The sequence below is a fragment of the Herpailurus yagouaroundi genome, unplaced genomic scaffold (genome assembly GCF_014898765.1).
Source record: "Herpailurus yagouaroundi ecotype Mexico unplaced genomic scaffold, PumYag 205, whole genome shotgun sequence".
Taxonomy (NCBI): Eukaryota; Metazoa; Chordata; class Mammalia; order Carnivora; family Felidae; genus Herpailurus; species Herpailurus yagouaroundi.
Window position 1 is genome coordinate 5,507,607 of NW_024412436.1, and position 12,185 is coordinate 5,519,791.

The 12,185-nt window shown below is 41.1% G+C and overlaps 1 protein-coding gene across 2 annotated transcripts in view; it reads right to left on the reverse strand.

The window, feature by feature from the left end:
* POU2F1 (POU class 2 homeobox 1) overlaps positions 1-12,185 on the reverse strand; it is a 91,306-nt gene that overhangs the window by 28,930 nt on the left and 50,191 nt on the right. For both annotated transcript variants that reach the window (XM_040451773.1, XM_040451772.1), the window contains exons 6-9: positions 10,844-11,032; positions 8,995-9,121; positions 6,970-7,064; positions 860-1,033 (exon numbers count right to left, since the gene is read on the reverse strand). In XM_040451773.1, the coding sequence (XP_040307707.1) occupies positions 860-1,033; positions 6,970-7,064; positions 8,995-9,121; positions 10,844-11,032 (585 nt within the window). The remainder of the gene's footprint in view (positions 1-859; positions 1,034-6,969; positions 7,065-8,994; positions 9,122-10,843; positions 11,033-12,185) is intronic.

Genomic DNA, 12,185 nt, shown 5'->3' on the forward strand with positions numbered 1-12,185 from the left:
CTCAACCCGATCTATACTTCAGTAACTTTTTTTCATCTAAGGATCTTCTATCATTTTATATCATTGTTACCCGTTTAATTCTTTTCCTGCTTTAAAACTATTCTCTGTGACAGATTAATCAAAGAGTAAGTCAGTGGTAGTGCTTGGAACAAAAACGCTATATACCCAGATGCCTGTTTGAACCATTAAACTTATTCCACATTAAAAGCTGTCTGCTAGGGGACATTAAAAAAAAATTAATTTGGATTTTGATTCATTTGGACTTTTCAGATTTACCAGATTCCTATTTGTTTAATTAGTGTCAATTTGGCCTTATTGTGTGTGTGTGTGTGTGTGTGTGTGTGTGTGTCTCTCTCTCTCTCTCTCTCTCTATTTGGTCTCCTTCTCTCTCTCTCTCCCAAAAATCTGTTTTTAAACAAGTCTTTCAAACTTTTCCCCTTTCAGCTACTATAAGAGACCCTGCAATCTTTATTCTCTCACTCTTGCAGACAGAGCCCTAAGGCCTAGAACCAGATGTTCTACAAATAACAAAACCCTCACTACAGTTACAGCAGCCCCAAACATATCTTTTAAGCCCTCACCGTGTATCGGTATCATCCGAATTATGACTTCAGAGGCCTGTGTTCTGAGAGAAATCGTAAAGGTTTTAATCTAACATTAAATCATACATTCATAACTGAATATATGATAACAGTCTAAATTTATGAGGGCAGGATGTGGCTAAGAAAAAGCCGCAGTCTAAAACCAAAAAACAGGGCCAGGGAATATACTGTTCCTCCGAAGCTTCCCTGGACACGTAAAGCGCATACCTGGACCTAGTCGGGGAGGGAGATCTAGGTTAACGGTGGGTTCGTCCTACCTGAGTGAATCCGAGTTTGATTCGTCTTTGTTTGAAGGTCTTGGCAAACTGCTCAAGCTCCTCAAGGTCACTGGGCTCCTCCAAGCTGGGGGTATCAATTCGCTTTGGTGTGGACTGGCTCTGTGGAAGTGTCTGAATCGGGGTTGCCGCTATTGTGCGCGTCGGGGTTGCTGGCTGTGACAAGGAAGAGGAGGAGAAGAACCAGCGCACAAAAATGATACCTCGGTTTGTAACTGGAATGCGTCACAAGGGAACAACTTAAGGAAACGGCTCCGTTCACGAAGAACCATGCGGACCACGTGACACCGTGGGAGGTACGACATAACGTCCCGGGAGAAGGGCAGCGCGCGAGATTGGGCCTGCCAGGATTCCAGTTCAGGTTTCCGTGGAAGTCCATGGAAACAAATACACCAAAATGAAACCCATGATACGTGGGTTTTCAAGTGTTCTGAATGCATGTATCTTATGCATATTCAGAGTATACGTAATAAACCAGACTTTATTTTAAAGACTCTATTTCATAAATATGCCACTTAAACCACGAGTCTCAAAACAGCAGGGACCATATATCTATCTTGTTTACCACTATCGTTATCTCCAACTTGTGACACGGTATGATAAAAATAATAAGAATAAAACAATTTTAAGGGGGAAAAGTGAATCGTCTACAGTTTAAATAACTTAATAGCTTTTTTTTGTTTTCTTTTGTAATTTCCACTGACCTGAATTTCTTTCCTTTTTTTTAATCCTATTTTTAATTTGCTGCACAAAGTTTATCGCATCTGTAAATGTTTCTCTTACAAATCGTAAACAATTTTCAAATCTTCAATTACAAGGCACGCATCTCACAGATCAGAGTAACCTTTATGATATGATCAAGACATTGGAAGGGACCACAAGGCACAAAATCAAAGCAGTAAACTTTGTTTATACTCAGGTATGACTGACATATAAAAAAAGGCTGTATTGGGGCGCCTGGGTGGCACAGTCGGTTAAGCGTCCGACTTCAGCCAGGTCACGATCTCGCGGTCCGTGAGTTCGAGCCCCGCGTCAGGCTCAGGGCTGATGGCTCAGAGCCTGGAGCCTGTTTCCGATTCTGTGTCTCCCTCTCTCTCTGCCCCTCCCCCGTTCATGCTCTGTCACTGTCCCAAATAAATAAATAAACGTTGAAAAAAATAAAAAAATTAAAAAAAAATAAAAATAAAAAAAGGCTGTATATATTTAATGTGTACATCTTGATGAATTTGAAGATAAGCCTACCTCCATGAATATGTACTGTCACCACCCACAATGCCCTAAACTTGTCCATTACCTCCCTCCCTCGGATCTACATTCTCAACTTTAACTGTAATTATAGTATATATAATTTTATACTCCGTTTCATAATTATCATTTTCAAAGGCTGACTGAGGCAATATTATAATTTATTTAACACTTTCTTTGTTAACAGATGCTTCTTCATTTATGTTTTCACTAACACAGTTAACGCCAGAATGAAAAATTTTGTGCACATGATTCTTTTCCCCACCCTTGTAATAAGTTGAGATAAATTCAGAAGTCATTTTCTGTAACTGGATAAAGGGTACACCATAAACAATTCTATAGCTTTTGATACACACCATAATGTTGGTTCTCACTACATGATGCCAGTTTCCTCCACATGGTTTGTGTTGGCAGTTTTCAAAAATGTTTTGCTAACTGAAGGAGTGCATGGTACTTCACTATCACCTTTATTTGAATTTCTCTTATTACTCAAAGTAAAAGTTTCCCATGTGTCATTTATTATCTGTATTTCTTTTATCGACTGGATTTATATCCATAACCCATACATGTATTAATGATGTCCTTGCCCTCATCCTTAAAGAGCTCATCAATTGTTATAGATTAAGCCTCTGTCTGTTGTATTAGTACAAATAATTTTTCCAATCTGCTTTTTTCCTTTTATTTTTCAGGGTACATAAGCCTTAAATTGTCATTTGGGTGAACTTTTTTTTCCTCCTTTCTAGTATCTTCTCTTGCTTCAAATCTAAGAGAGCTTTCACTTATTTCGAACTCAAAAATTCCTTTTTAATGGTCTGCTTGCTTCCTCTATATGTTTTAAAATATTTATTTAAATCTATCTACAATTTATTTGGGGACATGAAAGAATGATCTCTTTTCCTTTTAAAGAAAATACTCCATTTCCTTCTTACACAAACACAAGGCTACTCTGTTTTACTCACACGCCCCGAGGAAAGCCTGCCCTTGTGGGTCCTCATTAGCAGAAGGTACTACCCTGGCTGCGGCGTAATTGCTCTGTTGACCCTTCCTATGAACAGTGGCCACATGAGAGATTACAGGCCAGGGTTACAAATGAGGTCTCCGGCTAGGAGTTTTCTTGTAATTTAAATGCGTCAAATACCTCCAACTCTGACCTGGTTAGTAATAAGCTCTTTCCAACGGAACCAACTGGGCCAGAAAACTACACAATAGGCATCGCACAGGCCTACAACCAGAGTAAGCCAGTCTCTATCATCCTGCTTCAATGAAGACAGCCAAGTTCACCTCTGTTATGTGTTGTTGACACTGAGCAATTTTCAACCTGACCAGTCTGGAGGAGTCCAAACCAGCACCAACCACGTTAGAATCCTATGCAGCTACACGCTTCGCGGTGAGACTGGTTGACAGGTAGACGTGAGCCTCAACCACCAGACTGTTTGTTATTTCATCTCCAGGCTTGAAGGAGCCCCGTTCTCAAATAGTAAAGGACTAAAAATGGCTTGGGTACCTTTAGGTGGGGTGGTTACAGATAAGTCACCCCAGCTCCAGAAACCTCAGGTTGGACTGGGCCAGAGCTAGAAACGGCAGAGTAGAACTCAGTGAGCAGGAGTCAGGATGGCGCTACACCAGCCCTGCCACTGTGTGCGGCGCACGAAGGCCAGGGAGGAACTGCTGCAACAGGCTTTTGCAAGACTCCAACCTGATTTTTTATATGCGGCATATTCACAATGAAATGCACAATTTAAAAGTATGCGGTTTGATGTTCTGACAACCGTATGTAGTCACGTGACTGCCACCACATTTAAGATATAAAACATTTCTATCCCCCACAGAAGTTCCTTTATGCTCTTTGCCCTCCATTCCCCATCCCTAGCCCCCAAGCCCCCGGCAAGCACTGATACAATTTCTGTCCCTATGGTTTTGTCTGTTCTAAAATGCATACACATTGAATCATACAGTATGCAGTCTTTTATGTTTGGCTTCTTTCACTTAACATAATGCTTCCAAACTTCATACGTGTTGGTAAATGTTTCAGAAGTATATTCCTTTCTACTGCTGAACAGCATTCTATCATATGGATATGCCAAAAGTTATGTTACCTATTCATTAGTCGATGGACATTTAGGTTATTTCCAGTTTGGTGTGATGATGGGTAAAACTGCTTTGAACATTTATATATAGGTCTTTGTGTGGACATTCATTTCTAGAAGTAGAATTGCTAGGTCATAAGGTACCCTGTATAAGAAACTGCCAAACTGTTTTCCAAAGTGTTTGCAACCCCATCAATAATATATCAAAGAGCCCAGTTGCTTTACACTTGGTACTATCATAGTCTTTTTGATTTTGCCCATTCTAGTGGGTATGTAGTGGTATTTCATTTGCGTTTCCCTGATGACCAATGATTTTCAGCATCTTTTTATATGGTTACTGGGCATTCACGTATCTTCTTTGGTGAAGTATTTTCAAATATTTTGCACATCCCTCCTTTTTAAAAAGTCAGGCTTATTACTGAGTTTGTGAATTAGTTATAAATTCTAGACACAAGTCTTTTATCAGATATAAATTTGAAGAATATTTTCTTCCAGTTTGTGGTTTTTCTTTTATGCTTTTAACAAAAAGATTTTAATTTTTATAAAATTAAATTTGTCAATTTTTTTCTTTTATGAATAGTGTTTTTGTGTCCTATTTATGAAACCATTATCTTACCCAAGGACACAAAGACTTTTTTCCTAAGTTTTCTTCTGGAAGGTTAGGTCTTATTACCCTTTTCAAATTAATCATTGTAAATTGTTTGCTTGTTTGTTTTTGCCTACACATAACCAAAGACTTTCCTTTTCTCACTGAAATCTTTGGCACCTTTGTGGAAAATCCTTTGGCCATAGATGTGTGGGTCTACTTAATCTTCTATTCTATTTCATTTCTGTTCATATGCTGTTATCATGCTGTCTTCATTACTGTGGCTTTATATTAATTTTGACATGAGGCAGTCTTTCAACTTTCTTACTTTTCAAAATTATTTGATTTTTCTACGTCCTCTACAATTCCACATAAATGTTAGAAACATGATGCAAATTTCTTTTTTTTTTTTTAAAATTTTTTTTTTCAACGTTTTTATTTTTTATTTTTGGGACAGAGAGAGACAGAGCATGAACGGGGGAGGGGCAGAGAGAGAGGGAGACACAGAATCGGAAACAGGCTCCAGGCTCTGAGCCATCAGCCCAGAGCCCGACGCGGGGCTCGAACTCACGGACCGCGAGATCATGACCTGGCTGAAGTCGGACGCTTAACCGACTGCGCCACCCAGGCGCCCCGCAAATTTCTATTTAAAAAAAGGCTGCTGGGTACTGACAGGAATTATGTTGAATATATAGATCAATTTGGAAAAGAATTCACGTTTTAACAACCGAAGTCTTCTGATTCATGAACACATTATAGCCCTCTATTTATTTAGGTCTTGATTAATTTCACTATTGAAAATTACATATAAGTCTTGCAAATGTTTTGTGAAATTTATCTGTAAGTAGGGTAAATATTTTTCCTCTTAAGTTCAACTTCCAAATGATCATTGTTAACACCGACTTTGTATGCTACATACTTGCTAAACTCGCTTATTGATTCCAGCAGTTTTTTGTAGATCCCTTAGGATTTTAACATAGACAATGATGTCCTCTGCCAATTAAAACGTTTTACATATTCCTTCCTAATCTACATGTCCTTTATTTCTTTTTCTTGTCTTACTGCACTGCTAAGACCTCCGGTAAAATGCTGAACAGAAGTGGTAATAGTTGGGGCACCTGGGTGACTCAAGTGGTTAAGCATTCAACTCTTAATTTCAGCTCAGGCTGTGATCTTACAGTTTGTGAAATCAAGTCAGAGCCTGCTTGGGATTCTCTCTCTCCCCCTCTCTCTCTCTGCTTCTCCCCTGCTCGTGCACACATGCTCTCTAAATAAATAAATAAACAAACAAACAAACAAATAAATAAATAAATGTAAAAAAAAAAAAAAGTGGTGACAGTGGACATCCTTGCCTTATTCCTGATCTTGGTGGTATGATGTAGGGTTTTTTTTTGTAGATGACTTTTACCAGGTTGGAAACCTATTCCTAGTTTGCAAGAGTTTTGTTTTTTGTTATTTCTTTTTTATCATAAACAGATGTGGAATTTTGTCAAATCTGGCCATATGTTAGTGAGAACTTGCAAGAGTATAGACAAAGCGAATCAGAGCTGAAGAGTGATTCAGGATCAGCCAGTTCAATTACCTAATTTACAGATGAAGAAATGAAACGACGTGCTCAAAGTCACAGCTGGTTAAGAAGTGAAAGAGGTCTAAAGCTTACATCTCAAGATGTCTAGACCTATACTTTATGATAGAGCTAAACTCTGGTAGAAATGAGCTAAAGCAACATCTCAAAGTTGAAAGAAAACACGGGGATCGGAACTTCTTTGCAGTTTCTTCAAAAGGGCAGAGGACCGTGATGTGTTTTCACTGAAGCAGTGGGTTTCTGGTGCCAGTGGTAAGCTCTCCTGCCAACTACAGAGAGGGGAGGGCTGGAGGGGAGGATGGTCGACGAGCCAGAACTCAGTCCTCATTTGCCACTAACACGGTTAGTTTTTACAAATACAGAAGAAAACAGGAACTCCTTGGACATTTTCAAAGACTACATCAATCCGATAGTATTGCTTTATCAAGCTGATAAGTCTTGGTTTGAATCTTTGCTCAGTGTGAAAACTATTTGGATTATTTTTATTAGGGTACTGTGGGGATCTGTTGTGTTTTTAATTGAACCAAGTCCAAGAGTCCCTCAAAACATCCGGGTAAGAGAAAGTAATCCTCAGTGGGAGAAAACTGACCTGGGAGGTGAGGGTGATGCTTGGCTGCGACTGTAGGAGGTTGGCTTGGCTTTGCTGAGGTAGTTGCGTTAAAAGATTTTGCGCTTGCAGGAGACCTGGAAAACACAAATGTCCTGTCAGATACACTAAGGATTCCTCTGAACATATGGCAAAATAAAGAATAAGAAAGTGAAATGAAAATTTCCAACTGATCTTTTGATAGTCTTATCAGTCTTAAAATTCTTAATGTCTTACTTTCCTAAAATTCAATCTTGTTAACTACAACTTGGGCAGTAAGATATGGGACATAAAACTGAAACCGATATAGGGGCACCTGGGTGGCTCAGGTGGCTGAGCGGCTGTCTCCTGATTTCAGCTCAGGTCATGATCTCACGGTTCGTGGGATTGAGCTTCGCTTTGGGGTCTGCGCTGACAGCGCGGAGCTTGGGATTCTCTCTCTCTAAATAAATAAATAAATAAATGAACGTTAAAAAAACAAAACAAAACTAAAACTGATATATGTCTTTGATAACCTGTCTGATGATCTCTCTGATTGGCCAATCCTTTATTTTAGTAAGGAATGGATGAAAATGAAGAAGTATTCTAAATGGAAGCAAGCTTGAAACTCTAAAAAGAGCTCACCTTCTTTTTTTTTTTAAATGTTTTTATTTACTTTTGAGAGAGAGAGATAGAGAGAGAGAGAGAGAGAGAGAGAGCGCGCGCGCATGAGTCGGGGAGGGGCAGAGAGAGGGAGACACAGAATCTGAAGCAGGCTCCAGGCTCTGAGCTGTCAGCACAGAGCCCGACATGGGGCTCGAACTCATGAACCGCAAGATCACGACCCGAGCTGAGGTCGGATGCTTAATCGACTTTGCCACCCAGGTGTCCCAAAAGAGCTCACCTTCTTAACCCAGCATCCATTAGAAACTGCCAGTATATATTGGGCCAGAGAATTGTCTGATTCATGACAGGAGCAAGCTATCTGTTAAGTGGAACAGGTATTTATGCAAAGAAAGATTTTGGAATGAATGATCAAGAAGAAAAAGGCTAAAGAACAAAAATAATGAGGAAATGGTAGCAATGCACTAACGTTCGCTGGGGTGAAGCCTTGATACCCTGAATCTCTCTACTCTAACCTCCACTAACCTTACAAACAAGAATTGAATTTATCTGATATAGAAATTTACCACTAAGAGGCCTTAAATGTGTTTTTTGTAACTCAAAAGTTTGCAATTTCTAATATAACACTCTCTCCTTCTCAAACTTTAAAAGAGAACAAAAGATTGTTAGAAGCATATGCTTTTAATGCTCAGTCCACATTTTTAAAATACATTCCCAAGAAAAATTATCAAAATACTAGAAGTAATTTATGTTGGAAAGATTTCACTTAGATTTTTGACCAAACTCTTGGTTCACCATGAGAGATTGAACAGATGAGAGGCAGTAAAGGACGATCTTCAATATGTGGCATGCATGACCAAAAATAGTTTTTTTTTTCCTTAGCTAAAAAAAACCCCAAAATAAAAAAAACCCATTTTTTGGTTAATGTTTGTTTATTTTTGAGAGAGAGACAGAGCATGAGCTAGGGAGGGGCAGAGAGGGGGACACAGAATCCGAAGCGGGCTCCAGGCTCTGAGCTGTCAGCACAGAGCCCCATGCGGGGCTCGAACCCACAGACCACGAGATCATGACCTGAGCCACCCAGGCATCCCTCTTTCTTTTTCTTCTTCTTTTTTTTCTAAATTGATTTTTGAGAGAGAGAGGCAGAGAGACAGGGGGACAGAGAATCCCAAGCAGGGCCTGCGCTGACAGCAGAGAGCCCGATGCGGGGCTCGAACCCACAAACCGTGAGATCATGACCTGAGCCGAAGTCAGACGCTTAACCGACAGAGCCGCCAGGCGCCCCTAAAAAATATATTTTTCTTAACACGAATACTGAGTTTACAGTCAGATTTAATCCAAACGTTAAAATGACAGCAGTCGGTGTGTGTGGCGCAGAAGCGGACAGCCTCGTGCGCTGCTGACGGGTGCTGAGGAGGAGCTTACCCTGCTGGCCCTGGGGCGTCTGTGAGATGATAAACTGCGCTGGCTGCAAGTTGGTGGTTGGATGGACCAACACAAACTGCTGCAGGTTGAGATTCTGCTGCTGAAGCTGCTGCAGTTGCTGCAGATCCTAGAGAATCAGAACGAAAACACGGATTGGAGATCCTGAAACGAAAACTCGCTGGCTCATAAGGTTCCCAGGAGATGAACTGTGTCATCCACATAAAGAAGAGTCAATATTCTACATTCTTCCGTCCTTTTTAAACAGGGTGTGCTCTGGGTATGGTCACAGAGCGTGCGAAGAAACCTGGAGCCACGGTAAGGACTTGCTACCTCTGCCCGTATCCACCGTGTCAGGACTCGTGTCAAAGCTAGTTTTCGATAGTTACTTCAAATTCCCTCAGAACAAATGGTTACAGTTGAGTGTTTTTAGCCTGGAAGGATCAATGTGGGTTTTAAAAATCAAGTGAGCAAAGAGTACGTTGGGGTTTTAAATATTCAACTCATCTTTCTCTTACATAAAAATGGAGAGTGCTGTGTCTGAAACTGCATCGATAAATTAAAGTATCTATAATGATTCATTACATTTGGCAGCAGTCTAGGGGCGCCTGGGTGGCTCAGTTGGTTAATCGTCTGACTTTGGCTCAGGTCACGACCTTGCAGTTTATGAGTTTGAGCCCCGAGTCGAGATCTATGCTGACAACTCAGAGCCTGGAGCCTGCCTCAGATTCTGTGTCTCCCCCTCTCTCTGCCCCTCCCCTGCTCGCACTCTCTCTCGCTCTCAAACAAAACAAAACAAAACAAAACAAAACAAAAACAAAAAAAAACCAAAAAACCCACCTTAATTTGGTACCAGTCTAACTCGACTGAGAAATACGTGTAAAAATACCTAAAAATAGTTATCCATATAAAAACCTAATCCATAACATACCAAACTTGATTACACCGGTCTAGTGTTTTATAATTTTCAACGTGGTTTCACACACATTATCTTAGTAGAATAATGTCAACATAGGGTCTCAAAGCTTATACGTTAAGAACGTATTTGGTGATGAAGAAAGTGGCCACAATTAAGACATTATCTTGAAAAAGCTTGTATATTATAGTCATAAAGATTAGTCGGATACCTATTCTTCGCTTTATATAGTTACCTGGCTCTTTTAAATGTCCTAGTCAAGCTCTAGCTACAATGCAAGTCTGCTTCTGAGTCTTCTCTGGGGGGATAAAGATAATTGTCTAGCGCTAGACTCATAAGAACTCTTCACAGAACTTACTGATACCAATACTTGGACTTTTTCCCTCTCCTGGGGACGAAGGACTTCATTTACCTTTCTTCCCAGGCAGTACCCTCTATGCCTCTCAAGTAACTTTTTATTATCTCTGGATACTCTGCCCTGAAGTGTGAACACTGGAGCCAAACCACATCCGAATACAGCTCTGCACAGAGTTAATCGCTCCGTAGCAGGGAGAGGACGGGCCGTCTCTCTCACACATGAGTGGCAATATTCACTGCGGAGCACATGAAAGAACCCATGCCTGCCATAATTAGCTAATTAAAATAAATACAGTAATCCCCTGCTTCAGAAATATGCCAACTAATTATTCGAGAATTGTCACTTAATGTAAACAGTTACTCAAATAATCAGTTACGTGTTTATAATATCAATTCAAACAAGCAAACAAACGTATTACTTCTAGTTCAGCGGTAAGGAAGGCGACGGCGCACTTCCCTGCTCTCGCGCTCCTCGGGCCTTTTGAGGGGCCACGCCGACGATCAGAAAGTGGATTCCGTACTAAAGAAGACCCGCCGCTTGATTCCTCACTTCCCGCCCCTGCCCAAAGGGAGACTCACCTGGGAGATCTGGATGGGCTGCGACAGGGGGATCTGCGTCATGGGCGTGGCGGCGGAGGCTGAGATGGTGGCCCCGGCGGCGCTGTGCTGTTGGCTGGCGGAGTGCTGTTGGACCGCGGCGGCCAGCAGCTGTGCCTGCGCCTGCGCCTGCTGTAGCAGTAACTGTTGCTGGGCCGGCGTCAAGGTAAGCTGAACAAAATGAGAACAGACGTTTGGAACGGTCTGCGGGAGAAGGGCCCCTAACGCAAGCCGACTGCTTTGCGGTAGGTAACTCAAGGGCTATGAGACCTTAGCCACCCGCCTCCGCACGGTCAGCTCGAAGCTGAAACGCTGATCAGCAATCGAGCTGCCATTGCTGGCGGAACATTTAAATTAGAATGGTGGTCCTCACTCTGGACTTAAACAATCATTCAAACGTGTCCAGGGCTCGAGGGTTCAGGCAAAAAAAAGTAATTAACTAGTAAGCAAGAAAAGAAAAAGAATCCACGCTGACAGGATATGAAAAGAAATTTACACCCAACAGAACAGCAAGTGATTAGTCAGATGAATGAGGAACAAGGATGCTGGATCTGACCGCGGAAAGAACTGATAAGGCCCAGCTGCTTCCCATTAGCATGAATCTCTGCCATATTCCATCATTTCCATTATGTCCTAAGATATGACTAAAGAATATGAGCTCCATTTGTTTCTTGTCCAAGTCTCCCTACAGCCCCTCCCCAACACAGTCCTTTCTGTTATTGAAAGCACTGGGTCTCTACAACTTTATATCCCCTTTCCAACACATTATCTCCGTGAAACAGGTGGTGACAGTGGGGACAGCGGCTCTCTTTACATGCAAATGAATCCTAAAGCCCAGGTTTAATAGAAGCTCCAGCCACACGAACCTGGAATCCCAAGGGTCTCTTACTATTATAGACACTAATCACCCGAAACAGACCCAAACAGTAAAACAGGAAATGTATTTAGAGCAGATTAAAACTTGCTTTCATAATGCAACTTAGTTCAGACACAAAGTAATAAGTGTGTTCAGCCTTCCTTTTGGTGGCATGTTCTGATCAGACAAGAAGGAAGCCTGGAATATATACTTTATTTTTTTAAGCTTTTATGTATGTATGTATTGTATTTAGTTTATTTTTGTAATCTCTAAACCCATCACGGGGCTCCAACTCACAATCCCAAGATCAAGAGTTGCATACTCTAGCGACTGAGCCAGCAAGGCATCCCACCCTGACATATATTAAGCACGTGTACATTCACTTAGTGGCACAACCCTCCTTCTAAAAGGGTCCAATACAATTTGTACATCAGAGACATAAGAATCAAAATGAAACCATTCAAAAAC